Genomic DNA, 20,577 nt, shown 5'->3' on the forward strand with positions numbered 1-20,577 from the left:
TTCTATTGTCTATAGAATTTAACGTTTTATTTAACTTAATCATGTCCAAGAAAAAAAATACGCGAAACCACTTTTTGAAGCGACAATACCATAATTTGCCTTAATTAAGGGTGCGTTCGCTCCATAAACGAACTTTTCATAGGAGGCCCGAACACCATGGGCTTTATTTACCAGCCATCTCAACTCAACGAATGGAGGTGATGTCTGTTTGTCTATACGTGAAAATACCTCACTCATCTTTTTGGCACACCTTAACAAATTTGCTCGCTACAAGTTGCATTCGTCATTGCATTGTTTCCTATCGAAAATGGGTCAGATCGGATTATGAGCTCAACAACTATAGCTACAATACAATTTTCATAATAGACGAAAAAGGCACCATTAGTGCTAGGTGGATCATTCAGATTTTTTTCTTGCGTTTTGTCCAAAAATGCGGAGTCGATTTAACATAATTAAGTGCATTTGCCAAGTTACTTCTACACACAAGAGTTTACACATCAGTTATTATATTTTATACTAAATCCCCATTCTCAAACCAAACCTGACGATACAGAATTATAGATTTAAATATTGGATGAATGGAATGTTAAATCTAGTTGAATGACTGCTACCAAAGCCTGTGCAATATGCATAAATTGAATACGCACCGAAAAATATTTTATTGGATTTATTTAGGAACAGTAATAATAAAAAAAGATACACTTCTTTAAATCACTTGTGCCATAAGAGCAGTTTTAGATTTCATAGAATAGACCCATTCTAGAGAGTGGGATACTTTTTTTCCGTCTTATCAGGATAGCTCAATCTTGGTGCAATATGATGTCAAACTGATTTCGAAGGATCAAAACTATTACTAAGAAACGTTGAATTTTCTAAATTTTATCCAGTTTCTCCAGTTTATTAAAGTTTAGGATAGTGAGACCTAAAAAAATAATATATAACAAACTATGATACGATGCGAGAATGAAGCTGCATTTACATAATCTGGTGAACAAATCAAATTCTAAAATTACCTTTCATCAAATGAAAACGAATGTTAAAAAAGTTTCACTTTATTCTAGTACCTACAGTTGAGATTGCTAAACAACCACATCCAATTAAAAAGTTGATACTGCGTTCCGCTCGTGAAAGTTCCACAAAAAGCAGCAAAAAGTCAGTCAGTGGAGAAAATAAAATAGAGAAGAAGAAAGTCCTTTCAAAGGTTGCCTAAAGTACGCCTAGTAGTTAAATTTCAACTCCGTTTCCCTAATAGAGCAAAACGGTAAAAAGCTAAACATTTGAACAGGTACTCATCCGGTTACACGGTTTTCTACAGTATAGTTTCGATTAAGAATGCAAAGCTGTAAAATTGAATAAAAAGGATTGAGGATCAATGAACTGCAATCAGCATGTTCGCAACAATCAGAGTCAATAGCAGTTAACTAGTTCGAAAGTAAATTTGAATTGTATTCATTATAGACTGCTTTTTCCAGCCGAAATATAGTGAATACTTTTTTCTTATCCGCGTTTTGATTTTAAAAATTGGTTTTGATTGTTTTTCTTTAATGACGACGTTGATCGTTGATTCTCTTCTATACTACATTTTTATCTGAATCCAATCAACATCCAAAGAAGCTTTTCAACTTTCCAGAGGAAAAGGAAAACATCGCGAGCTAACAGACCGAAAAAAATATAAAGGAAAGAGCATCTGTGAACCACGAGAAAAGAGGATCTTCTCTCCCCATAAATACTTCAGAGTGCCTTGTTTGGTGTATAATACATTATAAGCTTATTTATGGTTTTATTCAATTTATTACTTCCTTTTTCGAAACATCGACAACGGATCGATACTTGTTTTTGTCCCATTAATCTATTTTTGTCATAGCGTACACATAAGTATTCATATATTATCATATATTTCTCATTGGAACAATCTAATAATTCAGACATGTACTGTTTAAATACGCTTAACCAAATAATTCAATGCCAATAGTCGCAATGCCCTATTTAACTCAGCAACTTTTGGAATTGCGTTTCTTACATTATTCTGTTATTGTACTCTCAGTTTTCTACCAGCTATCTTTTTGTTATCCTTTTTTTGCAACAGGTGCTGAAGTGGAACCAGGAGAAGCACGATGGAAAACTGTGCACGTCTGCGAAATGCTTTACCTTTCTGTTGTTATATCTACTTGTTGAAGCTTTACTGACTTTCGTCACATCGAGACATTTCTCAATACGAAGAAAAACGGACATGAAATTTCATTAACCTAATTGAGTGTAAGTTCGAATACACTGACATAGCTACCGGTAACTACCAATTAAGTCCAACAATCAAGAACAATGGAAAAGATAAATGGAGAAAAAGAATTCAGACGGTGGGGTAAATTAACTAAACAAGTGAAAACTGAATAATTTCACTAAACTGAATGGATAACTAGATAGCAACAAGAAGAGAACAGTGCTAAGCTTAAGTATGACGAATCGAAGCGTTATTTGTGAAGCTAACGACGGTTTGAAAAATCGATACACGCTGTAATACACAGTCAAGTAAAACTACAAGAAGCTTTATTTTTTGTATCAAATAAAACACGATCAGAAGAAAATAATAGTAAGGAAAAGACGATAGACTAAAAATGGTTTCCTGTGCGTTCCTTCTCTGGGATATATCCGAAGTCCTTGCAAATATATCATACCACAATCTTTTTACATGGGGGATGCATTCCGTGTGAAAAAAACAAGCTGTAAGAAAAATCCGTGCTAATTTGAGAACCCGTGCAGAAAAAATCCATGTTAATTCGAGAATCCGTATTAAAAAAGCCGAGTAATAAATTCAAAGGTGCATACCTTTGCCTTGGGATGAAACTCTCGATATTAAAGAGAAAAATAATTAAAAGGTGCAGCCAAATCGGTGACGTTGAACTACGTAACTGTAGGATTGTAATGCATATTATTTTTGAAATATTATTATGTGTGTCTTTAGTACGTTGAAATTTTACTTCGAAACTTTGCCATCACACGCTGGCTAAAATCGTGTTTTACCGCGTTTATTTGTTAGTGTCTTTATTATGTGATTTAGTTAAATAATGTCTTCGAGACATTTTATCAGTCTATGCGCTTCTTCAGAGGTATTCAGCATTATGATCAATCCCCCTGAAAATGAGATGATTTTTTTTCCACTTTACAACATGGAAGGTATCCGTCTTCACGAGAGTTGTAGCAAAAGATCTCCTGAAAAACTTTGTCGAAGACACCAAGTTCATAATTTCTCGCTTAACTTTTCAAAAGGACCTAAGTAACATTTTTTCATGAATTAATTTGAGTACTGCAATCAAAAGCTTACATGTTTTTCTGTTGATTGCGCTATTCAAATTAAATCATGAAAAAATGTTACTTAGGTCCTTTTGAAAAGTTAAGCGAGATTTCATTATTTTTTAGAGATTTATTGCTTCTTATGCCAACAAGCTTTGAGCATGTTCAACGTATGAGCATACGTATGGAGACGCATAGTGCATTGGTTCATCAACTCCTTGAGATGGGAGAGTGATTTTTGCTTTGCATAGTAGGAAATGGTTTTTGATGCAACATTCCTCACGTTCGCTTATAGCTCTACAGTTCAGTTTTACTACAAGTTTTATGAAGAATCAAACCTTATAGGGTAAAATACCCAATCATAGACCCCCTAGTAGCATTCAACATATTAATTTCGCGTGATATCTAATATCAAATTCTGCATCTCCCCTTCACGATGCATACATAAAACACTCAAATACACGACGTTATTCGTTAAAATTAACATTTCTATGTTTGACTGAATTTGCCCTATAGTAGACCCTACACAGAAAGAAAAATCATTAATCAAATTAAAAAAATCGTTGGTTAAAATAAAAAGTTTCGTTTGTTCTTTTTGGTAGAGAGTTGCTTGTGTTCAAAGCAAAAGTACGCAAACTTTTAATTTGCCTATGGTTTGAAAGGGGCATGCTGCTCTGAAAATAAAAGTTTTATACATTCAAAAAAAATTGTGGAACTGTCAAATGAATATGGTCACATTATGGAAAGTATAGTAGAATATTTTCATGCTAAAATCATTTTCCCAAAATTATTTCTTACCCTCCTTTCTTGTTTTTCTTTTGAATAAATTGTTTTTGCTTGTTTTTACATTATTTTAATAGTTAATTATAATTAAAGCAATCACAGTTTAGTCTCAAAACAGTGTCTTCTTATTCCGAACAGCAGGGATACTCGTCGGGGTGTTCATCGTGTAGAAATCTGGACACACGTTTACGAATGAAAGAATATAAAATGACTTACCTTCAGTTTTGCAAAATTGCCAGTAGTTCGGCCTTTTTTATCAGAGCACCAGCGAGAAAAAGTAAAAAAATAACATGCAAACTTTAGTTGCCTTTCGATGTCGTGACCTGGACGTAAGTAAGTTTCCTACCGCTGCTGTTTTCATTACTGTCCTCAGTAAACAATGAGAGAAAAAGAGAGCAGAGGTACTATCTTTTTCTTTTTGTCTATGCTTTATCGCGGGTATGTTTTAAAAGTTCAACAACTTTTAGGTCGATAGAAAGAACTTTTAATATTTTATTGGGAATAGGAGAAACACAACTTTTAAATCACCTGTCATAAGACGAGTTTATACAATCCCATTGAATTCCACCACTTAATTGTATCTTGACAGATACGTATTTCGACCTCAACAGTAAGGCCGTCTTCAGTGTCTCGTACTTGAGTCGAGTCAAGTACGAGACACTGAAGACGGCCTTACTGTTAAGGTCGAAATACGTATCTGTCAAGATACAATTAAGTGGTGGAATTCAATGGGATTGTATAAACTCGTCTTATGACAGGTGAAAACATTCCACTAAAAAGCTCAAAATAATTTTCTTATCAACTTTTAAATGAAAAAGTAATTTTGAATGAAAATATTTTTACTTTTAATTTAAAGAAAATAAAGCACTTTTCAACAGGAAAGTGCATCACATTCTATTAAACCATGTTTGTTCTTTGTGTGTAAGGGACCCTCCTTATCCTTGAGGTAAGACGCGCGGCTACAAAGCAAGACCTGAGGGTGGCTGGGTTCGATTCCCGGTGCCAGTGTAGACAATTTTCAGATTGGAAATTGTCTCGACTTCCCTGAGCATAAAACTATCATCGTGTTAGCCTCATGATATACGAAAGTATGTAAACGCCAGAGCCCAGCATGACGTGGTAAGGGACAATTACTGTGGAGGGTGCCCAGGCTCCGTTAAAGGCCTAGCTCATTATTTCACCCCCCTGGCAATGCATCCCCTCGGCACGGGTCGCTTGACGCCTTGGGATTAGGGGTTAGGGACGATGGTCCCGGTCTAACTCGCAGTGGCCATGGGGAGGGGTCGTCAAGCCCTTGGACAAAGTCCCTGCTGCCCCCGTGATATACGAATGCAAATATGGTAACCTGTCTTAGAAACCTCGCAGTTAACAACTGTGGAAGTGCTTGATGAACACTAAGCTGCGAGGCGGATCTATCCCAGTGTGGGATATAATGCCAATAAGAAGAAGAAGAAGATGTTTAACCATGTTACAACTGCACCTCAACGCCGTTCCCGCATCCGTCGGTAACTTCTCCGGTTCCCGAACGCCATCAGAACTAAACAACAAAAAGTGATTAGGTATCAAAGATTCCTGACTGGATGTTTCTAGTAGAATGAACGTCAACGGCCTTGAATTGACCATGCTTTCCGCCTCTGCCAATACCGTTGCAAACGACTCGTCATCTAATTAAAGCTCTACCAGAATAGACCCCAGTGCCGACTTCACTGCGCGAACCATTCCTTCCCAACAACCCCTCATATGAGGAGCAGCGGGCGGGTTAAACCGCCATTGAGTTTGAATTGAGGGAATTTGTAAATGTGCTCCCCAGCTCGGTGTGAATCATGTTGATCTCATCCTGAAGATCGCTCCTACAAAATTCGTACCATTGTCGGAGTAAATTTCCCGAGGCGATCCCGCCGTGCAATGAGCCTTCTGATCGCCTTCTTGCACGCATCGGTGGATAAACTGGCAACTACTTCGAGGTGAATGGCCCTGCACTTCACTGCACTTCGTCCCACTTTCATAAAATACGGCCCAAAAAAATCAACGCCAACGTATGTAAACGGGCGTACGTTCGGCTCTAGGCGCACCGCTGGAAGCGGACCCATCTTTGGAGGAACACGTACAGACTTGTACACGCGGCACCACATGCAGCGATTTCTTGTAAGTCGAACTTCCACTCGCAGCGGCAGGTTTCATCATTAGCATGGCCGTATATCCGATGATAGAAGTCCAATAGCAGTTCAGTTTACCGATGGCTTCTTGGCAGGATAATAGGGTATTTTGCATCGTATACTAGTACATGTGCGGCAGAAGCTATGCTGCCTACGCGCAACACCCCATATTCGTCGGCAAATGATGACTGCTTTACCTGACAACTGGAGGTCTCTATTTGCTTCTGTTGACCACTGCTTCGATTCAAGTTCTGCTTGATAACTTCAACTTCTTCTGGAAACACTTCGGATTGAACCATCGTCCACAGGGTTTCTCTCGGCTTTTTGCATTTCCACACAGGTCACTCCGATTTTGTCTGTAGAACGACTATACTTTGAGTTTCTCAAACTGTTCACGAAATGATGAACATATGCCACGGAACGCAACATTCTCTCGAACCGTGAAAATCTTGTATTAACGTTCACCATTGGTTGTTTGATATGATGGCAAAATATGTAGGCTTCGCGTAATTAAGTGTCACTTTCATCCTTATCTCTTCCGTATTCATCGAACAATTAGACCCGCTGCCGTAGAGGAATTCCGGACCATGAAACCAACGGCTGTCAACATTACATGGTGGACCTTTTCCCCACTTTCTAGCTTCATCTGCAACGTTGATCTTCGTAGAAATCCACTGTCTTTCCTTGATCTTTGTGAGACACAGTATTTCGTCAACTCTGAAGGCGACAAACTGCCGATATCGACGGGTATCCGTCGTTATCCACGAACACACCGTTGATGAGTCGCTCCAGAAGTACGTCTTCTGAATTTTCAAAGTGTGGTTTTCCTCTATCGTTGTTCGTAAGCGAGCTCCTGGCAATGCTGCCATCAGTTCTAATCGAGGAATAGAGACAATTCGAACTGGTTGCACCTTCGTTTTCGACGAAACAAGTGCTACTCTGACCTGTCCTCGGTCCAAGATGCGGAAATATGCCACCGCTGCAAATGCCTGAGCGTTTGCATCGACAAAAACACGTAGCTCCAGAGTGTTGAAGCATTGTGGATCGTATCCCGGAAAATAGCACCGAAGTATACGCAATTCACACATCTTCTCTAAAACTATTATCCAATCTTTCTCGCTTATATCCTCCGGAATCTTGTTGTCCCATTCTGTCTTGCTTCTCTACACATCTTGTATAAGGATTTTTCCATGAATTACAATCGCCGCTACCAAACCTAGAGGGTCGTAAATGCTCATGACCAACCGAAGCATTTCCCTTTTCGTATGAAACGCCGAAATGTCTAGTTGATCACGTACTTTCGCGTCGAACTGCAGTGAAAACGTGAACTCATCCTCCTTTTGAATCCACGCCATCCCCAACAATCGGTCGAATCCAATCTCTTTATCCGACAGCATGGCTTTAATCGACTCTGAATTATCTTCACCTAGATTGTCTAGGACTTTTCCGTCACTCGACATCCAGTTGCGAATATGGAATCCTGCTCGTCAGTGCACCTCGATCACTTGCTTCGCTACTTCAACCGCTTCCTTCACCGTATCAATACTATCTACGTAGTCGTCCACATATTACCACGTAGGAGAACATGGTACTCATTGGATGCTCCGGAGAATCTCTGTAGGGAAATAAAGTGCGCTGCGATCTTCTTGACGAATAGAAATTTGTAATGATATTCTTTGATGTCTGCTGATACGGCAACTTGACGCTCTCGATATGGGAACATTACAGACAATAACGGTGTCAGCAGATCAGGACCCTTGAGCAACATGCTGTTCAATGATACGCCATCAATCTTCGCCGCTGCGTCCCAGATCACTCGAACTTTTCCGGACTTTTCCTGGCTCGTTGTTCTTCCACACTTTTCACGTTTAGCACAACAGCTACACCCAGACCCTCGGTATCGAAAAAGCGACGAACGTACTCATGGAGGTCATCTTCAGGCGACATGACAAACATATGCAGTTGCGTATGCATCGTGTTCGCTTTTGTTTTCCGTAGACTTCCACACACTGTCCATCCGATTCTGGTCTTCGTTGCTATGGGGTCAGTCAGCTTGCCCTCGCGCAGTTTCAACGTGGCTAGTAAATGGCAATTGCTCTGTCTAATCAGGATTTCTGGTACTGCAGGCTTAAAACTCTTCACCGGAAGCTTGCTCAGATGCTTGAAACGTGTGGCTAGTTCTTCATAGTCAGTCGTCTGTTGCGGTAGACCAAGGTTATCGATGGTCTTCTTCTTCTTCTTCTCCCACACTGGGACAGAGCCGCCTCGCAGCTTAGTGTTCACTAAGCACTTCCACAGTTATTAACTGCGAGGTTTCTAAGCCAGGTTACCATTACCATTGAGGCTAGCACGATGATACTTTTATGCCCAGGGAAGTCGAGACAATTTCCAATCCGAAAATTTCCTAGACTGGCACCGGGAATTGAACCCAGCCACCCTCAGCATGGTCTTGCTTTGTAGCCGCGCGTCTTACCGCACGGCTAAGGAGGGCCCTAAGGTTATCGATGGTATACACCTCGGATAATTTGTACCGTTTGTTTTCACCGACCTCGGATATTACCAAAGTAACGATTCTGTTCCAGCGATGTTCTTGTTGATACCCCCTGTCCATTCAATGTGCAAGGTATCTACTCGTCCTCTGGCACCAAGAGCTTTGGCAATTGACCGTTCAATAAGTGTCACCGAAGATCCGCCATCAAGGAATGTGTAAGTGTTCATGTGTCCCTTTGTCCCGTACAAAGTAACCGGGAGAATGCGGAAGAGCATGGATGACGACAACTGACGATGAAAAGAAACCACCGCACTGGTAGTCTTGGAGATATTCGGTGGCTCAAAGTGAAGTAAACGGAGATGTCGTTTGAGACAGTTGTTGATTCCACAAACCTCCCCTTGGCAAGGCCATCGAGCGTGTGACGTGAGGCACACAATTTATTTGTCTTCACCGCCTTCCATTTGCCATCCAAATCTAATCCTTTAAACGGCTGCACGCTTAAAGTCAAGTACACATCGCATGAATAATTTTCACACATCACAGCGACGCCTTGACCGACTCTCACAATGATTGAAAATTTTGTGTGAAACACGCGCAGTCGCTGTGTACTGTCTCACATACGCATGATATGTGTAAGTGAGTTTGTCTCGAACTGTCAAAGTCCCTTCGGGTCGCTATGATTGCGAACGTGTGCAGAACGTACCGCAAGGACTCGTACTTTTTCGGAGGTTAGGCTTGCCAAAAACTCCTCGCCGAGTAGAAAATGAGCAAGAGCAAGCGTTTTTTTGAGGAGCAGAAGTAAGCATCAAAACTCACAACATTGTGCATCATTAAACCCGAGCATGTGCGTCGCAAAACAAGAGCGAGTCTATCTGTTCATCTTTTTCTTGTGGTGCGTCACTCACTTACACTCACACTCAAAACAGCCTCCAAGATTTTTTCACATACAAAGCGTCGCTCCGGAGGCTCAATGAATGCTCTTTCGCCTGACGCCTCACTCACATGTGTTTTTATTTTGCTTTTCCTCACTCTGCGTTTTTGTACCTCTGCTTTTTTACGCTTCCACTCAATTGTGAGGATGCGAAGGCAGTATTTTGCTGATGATGATTTTATTTGACTCTAGCGAGGGTGAGGAGTTTTGTCAAGCCTGGTTAACCTTTTGCTTCGATGGCGAAACAACAAAATGTGCGAATACAATCATCGCACTTTGTTTTGTTGATCGAAACGATTGGAGAAGCCTCCGAATATGTATGGAAAAGTTGGTTTCGTGTAACATTAATATGAAATCATACAATTTAGGTTAGGTCCGGTTTTCGACTGCTCCCTCGCTGTGTGAAATGAACTCACCGAAAATCGTTGGCCATCGGTTACACAAAAATGAGTAACATGGTAGTTACTCGTAATATGAGTTGTTCCAGGAGAGGCCCGTTTTGTGTGAACGGAACACAAAAATATGTAATTCATTTTAAGCGTGTGGCAGTTCTCGATTCAATCTGGTACTGCTCGCTCCGCTTATGGGTCAAACACAATTGGTACGTTTGCGTGCGTTTTGACAGTTTTTCCATGGGAAAACTGTCAAAACGCACGCAAACGTATCAATTGTGTTTGGCCCATTACTCTTTCCTTCAGCTTTCCACCATCAGTTTCAGTTTTCTCCATCTCTTCGCGAAAACTCGCTTTCGACTTGTCAGCGTACACGAGCGTGTTTAAGAACGATCTTTCCTTCTGTCGATTTTTCTCTTACCTGACAACATTCTGCGGAACATTTAAAAGCAGCGTTACCCCGCTTGCAGCAGAAGAAATCCTTGCCGTGTAGTCGCTAAACACATTTAGATCCACCACTGCAATTTGTTCTTGGTAGAGAGCCCAACTAAACTTCACCGTACCCGCAGGTATCCGTAGAGTGTTGGTAGCTGCTTAGAAACAGTGGCCAATCAATCGGATCTCCAGAGAAAGTTGGAAGCTCCCTTGTGACAACCTGTCTAGCAACTAAATGTTGAGGCGATGGTCCAAGTTGGGTTGCCACAAGCGACTGAGCAAACTGATTCGGTTGAATTCCTGGTATTAGGGTCTCGCCGACATTTCTCACCAACACGAACGCAGGTTCGTGGTTGCAAACAATCCCATTTGATTTTGCCGTGACAGCTGCTCGTGGTTGCAAACAAACCGAGTAAAAGTGTGAGTGAAACGTGCGTGTACGTACACGATCGCTGAAAGCCTAATAGAGAGGGAAATGGGAGGAATAGAAGCTGGTATGTTCGTTATTTCAACACCCTCAGGCACACCACATTGCGCCCAGGGTTGCCACATTTAAATCTGTATTTTTTCTTCCGTAAATCTCCATATCTGTATCTCAAGTCAAAAAATCTGTATTAATAATCTGTATCCATCTAAACCTAATTAAAATGGTTTTTGAACAAACTTTGAAAAATGTTTTGAAAAATATGTAAATTTGATAATTTTTGAACGGAATCTGTCGAGAGTCCGTCTTTAACTATTGTAGCCACTTTAGTGGACCAACCGCTCAGTCACACTAAACCTACTGAGCAGAACTACTGTTTCTGGATATGTGAATAAAGGCTGGATCTGATTCTCTTTTAATATTGCTTGAGCTTTTTCTGAGATCACTTTATTCAAATATAGTCTGAACATTTTACGAACCGCCATCGGGGGTGACAATGGATCATCGCTCTCACCGGCAGTCTGGTGGTCGTAGAGCAAAATAGTTCAAAATAGTCTCTTATATTTTAGTCTTCTTGCCCTCAGATACATTCAATCTATTCTACAAGCATTCTATGTAGTTGAAACAGTGACCCATTCTCACCCCCATTTGACCCACTGTTACCCCCGACGACGGGAGCATAATCTGGTTTCATTCATCGTTGATTTGCATAAACTGCCAATATGTTCTGTCTTTTCAAATTAAGATTTTGCTAATATGATAATGGTCTGTAATAAAATCAGTTTGTCAAAGAATTTAATTGTATAAGCTTAAAATATTATTGAAAACAGGTATTCACTGATAGCAAATTATTTATATAATTTTTATTATAGTTTTCAGTACTGTACTCTTCAAGAAATCTGTAAAATCTGTAATTTTGTCAAAAATCTGTATATCTGTATATACAGATTCTTGGTCATCCCTCTACCCCAAATATCTGTAAAATACAGAATAATCTATATATGTGGCAACCCTGATTGCGCCACGAAGCCCTGTAGATTATGACACACACCATCATCAGCCGAAGTCAGTATAGGAGGTGGAGGAAACGAAGAAACACTTTCTTCGGGAGAGATACCGCCATCTGCAGACCTAACCTGATTGCGGGTAACAAGCCGTTGTACCTCGTCGTGTAAGTCCCAATACTCTGTAGCTGCTTCTTTCTGCAGACGATCCGCCTCATAATCGCGCTGGCGAGCCGCCGCTATCTGGGATTATAGTTGCTGCTCAGTTCCGCGCAGACACTCAATTGCGTTCTCCAGTTCTGCCAGTTGGAGTTGAACCGTTGTGAGTTCCCTGTTAGGTCGGTTGAGTTTGTGAATAGTTTCATTGGCTTAACGGAATAGGTCCCCAAAGAATTCTTGTAATAGCTAGTGGAGGACTGGGGCCTCATTGCACCCTTTCGACATCTCTTTCGTATGACAGTTTGCATGATTTGCTCGAGTCGAGGTGCGCAATGCCACCCCTGGTTTTGCCTTCTCGAACATTAAGTGTACGTAAAATCTATAGGTTCACCCCAAAGATAAACTTTTTATAGGAAAAATGAGGCTTACAGGGTTATAAACTAATCAAATTAGTTTAACGAATTGAGGTGATGTCTGTGTGTGCGTGTTTGTATGTATGTGTGTGCGCAAAACATGTACAAAATTATCTCCTATTTTTAAACACTTGTCCTTAACCAATGAATTATTGGCAGTGGCTGATTTTCTACTCGCCGCAGCCACATCCAGGCGCTATAGTATATGTACAAAATAGCCAGCAAGAGTTAACCGCCAGAAATTTGTATGGCGAAAGACATCTAACGCTGGTTTTCTCAAAATTAGGAACTTTTCATGAAAAACTATTTGGTATCGGTTATGAGGGATGGTGTCCGCTACTACGCCTACCAAATATTTTTTCGATTAAAGTGCTTAATTTTGAGAAATCGAACCTTAGATGCCTTTCGCCATACTGATTTCAGAAAGTTAACTCCTAGTGTGCCGCTGTAAGCACGCTCAAAGCAGGCGATTCATTTGTTCGCGCGAAAAATTGCATTCAACGGTAAAACTTGCTATAAATATAAATGAATGTGAATTATGGAATATATGCACCTACCGGTGCTATTTTTTTTTTTCTATTTCAAACATTTTTTCATATGTAAAACAAGCGCTTGCTGGTTGCTGATGAAGTTACATTTTTCCTCTTTGCAAGTCCCGTCGCCGTCCCAGATCAAAATGAGCCTTCAGTCTGTTTTTTCTCTGCTCGGGATTCCAAACATTATGACAACTCTGAAATTGTTGTGTAATTTCGAATAATTCTTGTTTTCGTGATGAACAGATAGATGTCCGCTATTGCATTTTCGAGAGGGTTGTGTCTCTGCTGCAAATAATCCAGCGAAGACAAAAACGTTTCGAACATATGTCGCGTATGTAACGTACCGCTGTCAAATAAAAAATAACGCGTTACAGTAAGTTGAATGTTTGGGCTGGAAGCAATTTCGTTGAATCAAAATAAAACCTTTCTTACGTAAATTTTAGGATTTGTTTTCCAAAATTGGAATAATTTAAAATTAAAATGGCTTTGGTGCGCTCATTACAGTAAGTAATAGTACTTCTTTGCGTATATAAACAATTTTAAATAATTCATTTGTTTACTGCAGAATGCTCATTCCGCTGGCCATGCCTAAAGCATGCATGCCCGCTTTGACTGCCGCCAGTGCGATACCGGCTGGAGGCGCGTGGTCCACCCTGTCGGCAAGAACCGTAGTGCGGAATCAGTTCCCCAGGGCACGGGAAGTCAAACGTATCCGCGTACATGGATGGTGGAAGCGCATGTCCACTCCGGAAGGACGGCGCATTCTGATGCGAAGGATCCTCAAGGGCCGACACGTTCTATCGCACTGATCTACCATTATTTTGTTTGTCCCCTTCTAGTTCAAGGTAAATATAAAGCAAATGTGGAGCCGATGAAAAGTTCAGTCCATTCCGAAAAGCCTTGGTAAACGATTATTGTGTTTATTTGCTTTTTCGCATGGGTCGAATCACCTGGGCTAGAGGTAGATTCGATTTGCTCAATTTCGTCATTAATCAAATCGAACTGATTGCTAAGTTCAATAGGAGAAGAATTATTTCCAAAGTTAGAGTTAGAAGGGACATCATATTCATAATTGTTTTGAGTTTATTCATTCATCGTCAGTTTTAATCATTGCATGCATCGTTTTCATTCATTAATCTTAAATCATAATCATATAACTTTTATACCTTTCAATAATCAAATTTGATACCTAGCCTTTGAGAAGAATTACTTCATTATTGAGCACTATGCAAATCATTCAATTTGATAATGTAATAATTATCATCGATCGTTAATCACTTGTCAAGCACATATTGTGTCAACATCGGTAATCGTCAATCACACTCCAAACTTTTTATTCATTATCATTAATTGTTAATCATTGTCAAAAATTAATTTAATCGTTAATCATAATCTTTAATCACAGAGTTGAATGATTTCATCATAGCAAATTTAATCATTCATTGGAAGCTTCATTCGCGCTCTATTTTTAAGTAAGGGAACTGTTCCATTTTTCATCTCACTGGACATATATTCATCTAATCGCAAAACAAAAAATACAGCCCCAATCTCGTCGCTTCTTTTTGCTAACATGCGGGCTCACTGGTGAAAAAGATCACAAAAATAAAAAACAAACCAAATTCCTTTTCATTGCTTTGTTTTTGATGGGATGTGAATAGGAGTTATGGGATGAAGTGCCGAACCGTTCCCCTAGTTAGTTTCTTCAAATTTGTCATCAATATCAACACTAAGTCCATTGCATATGGTCATTATACTTAGTTACCAGGCATTACAAAACTTAAAATATTGTCGAGCCCTTGTTTTCACATATTTAACATGTTTTTTGCTTTACCAACGCCAAAGATATTTGAATTTTATGCCATACTGGTGCCAACACGGAGTGAAGGTAAAGTACTCACCGCATTTTTTCGCATTTGACACACTTTTGGCTTCTTTCACGCAAAGGGCAAATTTGAGTGAAAGGAACCATAAATTGAGTTGATCTGCGGTTCCGTAAACATTCCTATACACCTCCAATGAAAATTTAACTAATCTAATAGCTATAAGTTTTTTCCTACGGGATTTTTCAAGAGAAAGCGCCCGAAAAATGGTCTATTTGTGGAAATCAATGACACAAAAACCCAAAATAGAAGCTAAATATTTTCTAAATTTGACGCAATATCACCGCAGAAGCAATGTATTCGGCAAAATTACAACACGTTTATTACATGTATTTTTTTTTTTTTTGTATCTTTGTTATAAAGATTTTCAGCCCAACTAATTAAATAGATATCATCTATAATAGGATACATTGACTTTTTTTGGAACATTACATGCAGTTCAATTTTCCGAAATTGTTTTAGTGATGTTATATTAGCTGCAACAGTCTATAGTCAAATGTTCCATGTACGGATGGTGTTTCAAACGACTCTAAAACAAGTTTAATGAGTTTTTAATGAGTAGTGGCGCTTTTTGAAGAAAATGGGTGAATTTTTCACGGTGGGAATAATATCAACAATAACACAGTACCCATTAATGGGTAAAGTCATCTAACCGTGTGTGGCACAAGTTTACACTTAGTTACACAATGACAGTTGTCGCTTTTAACGTGGATCGCTTTTTAACGCTGTTTTTTAAAAGGTTGGGGGATACGGGAAACCGCAAAAAAAAACAATTTTTGTTGAAGTTGTTTTTTACGTGATTTATAGTATTCACGCATTGTTTGTGTAAATTTTGTGATTTTCGCGGTTTTAATTTATGCCCCGCGTAAGAACCGGTTCAAGTGTATTGTGTATTCAGTGGCGTCGCGTAACCTCACTTTTTACCTATGCACTGACCCAAAAAATGAAAATTTTGATATTTTGGCAGCCCAAATCTTATATATAAAAATGAAATGGTCTGTGTTCGTATCCGCATAACTCGAAAACGGCTGGATGGATTTTTTTCATTTCTTCAGCAGAAACATTCGTTATTTGAAAATAAAATTATCTGAGTCGTTTAGTCAAATCAAAATCTAGTTATTCTGTGCATTTCCGCACAACAATTCATTAAATTTAAGTACAGTGCACAGGTAGATTGAGGTTAGGGAAACGCCACTGAGTGTATTATATTTTAAATTTATATGATACAAAAACCCAGATTAATCCACCTAGCAGTGATGATGCCTTTCTCGTCAAAAGGTCAAAAAAGCTCTTTAGGAGAATAGATCACTTTTTTTCGATCATTTTGCATGTTTTTGCATTAGTTAAAATGTATTGCCCCCTTTTCCGGAAATTTTTTTTTTCGGTTTTGAATTTTTTTTCCAAGGGGAAAAACAATGATTTTTTAATAATTCCGAAATGCAATGTCCGATCGAGCCAATTTTCAATAGCAAACAATGGGACCGCATTCCCCGTCGAATGCAACTTGTTGCGAGTGAATCGGATAATGCTAAGTTCCAAAAAGTGTGTCTACAAAATTTGTACACATACACACACACATACAGACATCACCTCAATTCGTCGAGCTGAGTCGATCGGTATATAAAAATCGGCTCTCCGGGCCTCCTATCAAAATTTTATTTTTGAAGCAATGTTATAGCCTTTACGTACACTTAGTGTACGAGAAAGGCAAAAAGATGTATGGAATCAATATGGCGAATTATTATGTATCGATCGAACTATTAAAATGTTGATGTTTTAGGCTATGAAGGAGAAAGTGTGAGGAAGCTAATGAGAGTTAACTTAAAGTTAATGAATATCTTCCTTTTGGCTTATACCTACCACAACCCACCACCCATTGTAATAATAAATCTTTGTAGAAAAAGAAACATTGCTTATATTTATCAAGATCTGGAATTATTCGAGCTACACTACACAACAAATAGCTGGCAAAGAGAATACCGTCCTTCTTTCTAACATCCACGCTACTAGGAAATCACTAAATCCCAGGTGCTACGTGGCGAGTTTACGCACAAATCCAAACCAACAAGGGCGCCCTTTCGGGCTTCCGTGACGGCCAAGCAGCTGCCTGACGCAATGTTGTAGACTGGAGTTCCTTTCTGTAAATGAAATCAACATTTTCTGAATCTATTAATTTAAACAAAAAATGCCAAAACATACCGTCTTTCTATGCTTCCAAGCCTGATCGCCACCCATTTCGTGGCATTTGTTGAGCATCGGTGATCCTTTGGTTGCACTCGAAGGCGCTTCCAAGCACAGTAACTGCCCGAGCACCAGTTCTGCCCGTTCCGTTTCGTACCACGTCTGCGCTTTTACGCGCAAACAAGGATGCAGCACCAAATGAGATCCTTTCTTCCATAGACTCTTCTCCTTTGCATCTCCCGTTGTTATACATAAACTGCTATTGCTCAGCCGAATCTGAAAACTGCTTATGTAGTTGCGCTTTCTGGAATGCCACGGTTGGAATTTGGGTTGGGATACGTTGCTATCGGTAGTCTTCTCTCCTGGAAGCTTCAACTGAGGGTAAATGTTCTTCAAGTACCACTCGAAGGACTTACAGTCCAGACGTTTCCTCAAAGCATGGCGATCGGAAAGATCCCCAGCATCAACATTCTTGGCTTGCGGTTGATTTTCAAAGAAATATTTAATATAATCATCCATCCACACTCGCGACAGACGCAACGAATTCCTTATCATCGTATCCGAACCGTCAGGAGATCCGTAGGGCCGTCTTTTACGAAAAACATGTCCAATTCTCGAACAAGGGACCAACTCGATGGATCCACCGCACTGCCACGTGCGGAATGAGATTTCGAGATTCTCTCCTCCCCATACATCCATACCTGTGTCATATTCACCGAGATCCTTAAAATACTGCCTGTCCACAGCAAAAAGTCCTCCAGCCATGGTTGGCGATTGGAATGGTCCAACAAAATCACTTTCGTGTGCTAAAGTACCCTTCGGAAGGTTATCCCACTTAAAATGTAAACCCCAATTGAAGCCTCCCCGTACCAATGGGCTCGACGTGTAAACAAATGTATCGGAGTTAATAATGTCAATCACCGGCATAGCCAAAATGGTACGATTGAATTTGATCCGCTGCAACAACGGTTCAATCCAATCCACGTTCACCTCAATATGACTATCCAAGAAAATCAACACATCCCCTGTAGCATTCCGAGATCCATAAACGCGTGATCGCATCAGTCCCTCTCGTTCAGCATTTTTTATCAGTCTTACTTTGCTACTCTTGAGAGCGCTCAATTCATCTTCCAAATTATCTCGCAATTCGTCCAAATCACTGCAGTCATCGACCAAAACAATCTCCTTCAATAGATAGGAAGGAGTTCGACGTATAACTGAATTCACCGAACGAATCAACGTCTCCAAGTGTTCATTATAGAAGCACATTATAATAGATGCAGATGGAAGCACTTTATCGTAGCTTTGCTCTTGGCACCTAGAACAAAACCTCATTGGAAATTACAATCATTATGACCAACATCAAAATAACTTACAATTTATGTCTCGTATCGGGTACATCCCGGAACGAACCGATCTTATTACTGACCAGCACATTAAACGCATGTTTCCTATATCCGACGTCTCTGATGAACTGCTCTTCAGAATTCCGCACCATTCCAAATTCATCCGTTCCATTGGGCATTATTGGTTGCAGCTCATCCATTAGCTTATGGCTTATCTTTCTGTATTTCTGTTCCTTTTGGTATCTTCTGTATTTCTCTTTGAAAAAGCTAAAACTTTTCCCATCTTCTACTTTTCCTTCGAACAAATCTGGTCCCTCAAGATTGTTCTGGTGACCATTTTGGAAGACTGCTTGCTTGTCCACAGTATCCACCTGTTCCACTGGTCCAACAACTGGCAATGAATTCTCGTCGTCTTGCCGCAAGCCTTGTTGCAGTGCGGCTAAGGTAGGAGTTGAAGTTACAGAACCAGAACCACTGCTCAAATTCCAATACAGATATAAGCTGACAGCCCAGGTGAGCGATGCTGCAATCACGCCCCACAGAAACGATTTGCTTACCATCCTTGAGATTCTGTAACGAATAGAAGTTAATTAATACATATCGCAAAAATCGAAATGCTCCGTACGCTGTATACAGCACCGATAGCGGAAGCACTTTCACTTACAAGACCAAACCACTTACCTTTTACGTTTGTCTTTCGTCATTTATTTTGATCGTAATTAACAAACTTATGAACAATTACATAAAGCGTTTCATCATTGGTGAAAATTATCGTAATATTTTCGCTTCACAAGATGTTCAAATTTTAATTTTCAAGTTAATAATTCACAGCAAAGCAATGCCAGTCCAATTTTCATGATGGCTCACAACAATCGACTTCTGTCACTTTCTGACAGAATGAGAAAAATATTTCAGGCTGTTGCTGGGATTGGAGCATCGCGGGAAAAATATCAAAATAATTTAAATTATTTTCCTCCATATTCTCTTCTCGAAACCTGGTTGAGCCAATCCATGTAAAAGATAATACACATATTAATGTTATAAGAACATTACTTATACTAACAAACAATCAAAGTTCGCCTTTAGTAATAGTGTGATAATAGGAAAAATTAAAAGATTGTTTTTAGAAACTTACGACTTTTTTTCTGGAAAAGCTAAATTTTCCCTTCAGAAACAACTAGCGCTGATGGACGCACATTTAACACAGTGGACCCGAGCAAAATAAAATCGTTTTGTAATAAATAAATAAGACTGAAAATCAGTAGTGATTCAGTTTCATTCCGAATTTTTTTGATTCTGTTGCAATCGATCGTTTGTAATAAAATCGTTTTGTAATAAATAAATAAGACTGAAAATCAGTAGTGATTCAGTTTCATTCCGATTTTTTTTGATTCTGTTGCAAAATAGCACAGACTTGCTGGTTTCTCCAGCAGTGCACAATGGGGAAATCCGATTTCAAAGGTGGAATAAATTGATAACTTTCTTCACGAACCACTTACAGAAGAGATCAAGAGCTTATTCGAAAGGGAATTTTGCAAAGAATAATTCAATGAGTGTTTCATGGACTTGGAACGCTTCTGTATGTAGTTATTGAGAGTACAACTGTGTTGAACTTAATCCTAGAATTAAAAAAACACATTAACAAAGTTAAAAAAAAATGTTATTGAGCTCGTTTTGCCGTAATACTAAGGACACACCTGTGGTACTTGTACCATGGTACAAGAGAACAAGAAAATTATTCCAAGACTATCTTTGATAAAGACAATAATTGGTATGGTACTCATTTCAAGATTCTTGTACCATGGTACTTGTACCGCCAGTGTGTCATTAGTATAATGCCCCATATATCGCGAGGTTCCAAACATTTTGTCATTTTATCTTGAAGACATTGTTCTAAAATTGTGTTTATCTCTTCACTGTGGATCCACAAAAGGGCACTAAATGTATTTTGTTGATAAAAGTTGGAAATTTAAGGGATTTTGGGGTCAAATAAGCATCAAAGTGCATTTTATGTGCAATTTTCATGTATTCTGTAGAAAAATAGTAATATTTACAGATAAGTGTTGATATTATTGTCTGAAAGTGTTGAACAGATATTGACAAATGTTTGCCGAACAAAAATTAATGGAATAAATCGTTTCACAAATGTTTTATTTGG

At 39.3% G+C, this 20,577-nt stretch overlaps 3 protein-coding genes across 3 annotated transcripts in view; 2 read left to right on the forward strand and 1 right to left on the reverse strand.

The window, feature by feature from the left end:
* LOC134219544 (integral membrane protein DGCR2/IDD-like) overlaps positions 1-2,613 on the forward strand; it is a 214,993-nt gene extending 212,380 nt beyond the window's left edge. The window contains exon 6 of the mRNA XM_062698290.1: positions 2,087-2,613. The gene's annotated coding sequence lies outside the window, so the exon portion shown is untranslated. The remainder of the gene's footprint in view (positions 1-2,086) is intronic.
* Positions 2,614-13,363: 10,750 nt separating this feature from the next.
* Positions 13,364-13,879, forward strand: LOC134219886 (large ribosomal subunit protein bL34). The gene is made up of 2 exons (XM_062698773.1): positions 13,364-13,515; positions 13,578-13,879. The coding sequence occupies exons 1-2, from the start codon at positions 13,493-13,495 to the stop codon at positions 13,819-13,821; spliced, it is 267 nt and encodes an 88-aa protein (XP_062554757.1). The 5' UTR covers positions 13,364-13,492; the 3' UTR covers positions 13,822-13,879.
* Positions 13,880-16,783: 2,904 nt separating this feature from the next.
* Positions 16,784-19,313, reverse strand: LOC134225225 (polypeptide N-acetylgalactosaminyltransferase 35A). Its single transcript, XM_062705105.1, has 4 exons — positions 19,101-19,313; positions 18,450-18,989; positions 17,092-18,391; positions 16,784-17,030 (listed from the first exon to the last, which is right to left on the reverse strand). The coding sequence occupies exons 1-4, from the start codon at positions 19,121-19,123 to the stop codon at positions 16,899-16,901; spliced, it is 1,995 nt and encodes a 664-aa protein (XP_062561089.1). The 5' UTR covers positions 19,124-19,313; the 3' UTR covers positions 16,784-16,898.
* Between the last annotated feature and the right edge of the window lie 1,264 nt (positions 19,314-20,577).

Source organism: Armigeres subalbatus, chromosome 3, assembly GCF_024139115.2.
Source record: "Armigeres subalbatus isolate Guangzhou_Male chromosome 3, GZ_Asu_2, whole genome shotgun sequence".
Classification (NCBI taxonomy): domain Eukaryota; kingdom Metazoa; phylum Arthropoda; class Insecta; order Diptera; family Culicidae; genus Armigeres; species Armigeres subalbatus.

Coding starts and splice junctions, on each gene's coding strand:
- LOC134219886 (XM_062698773.1), top strand. CDS start 13,493: ATGGCTTTGGTGCGCTCATTACA. Junction 13,516..13,577: donor GCTTTGGTGCGCTCATTACA/GTAAGTAATAGT, acceptor TGTTTACTGCAG/AATGCTCATTCCGCTGGCCA.
- LOC134225225 (XM_062705105.1), bottom strand. CDS start 19,123: ATGACGAAAGACAAACGTAAAAG. Junction 18,990..19,100: donor ACGAAAGACAAACGTAAAAG/GTAAGTGGTTTG, acceptor TATTCGTTACAG/AATCTCAAGGATGGTAAGCA. Junction 18,392..18,449: donor CCCGATACGAGACATAAATT/GTAAGTTATTTT, acceptor GTTTTGTTCTAG/GTGCCAAGAGCAAAGCTACG.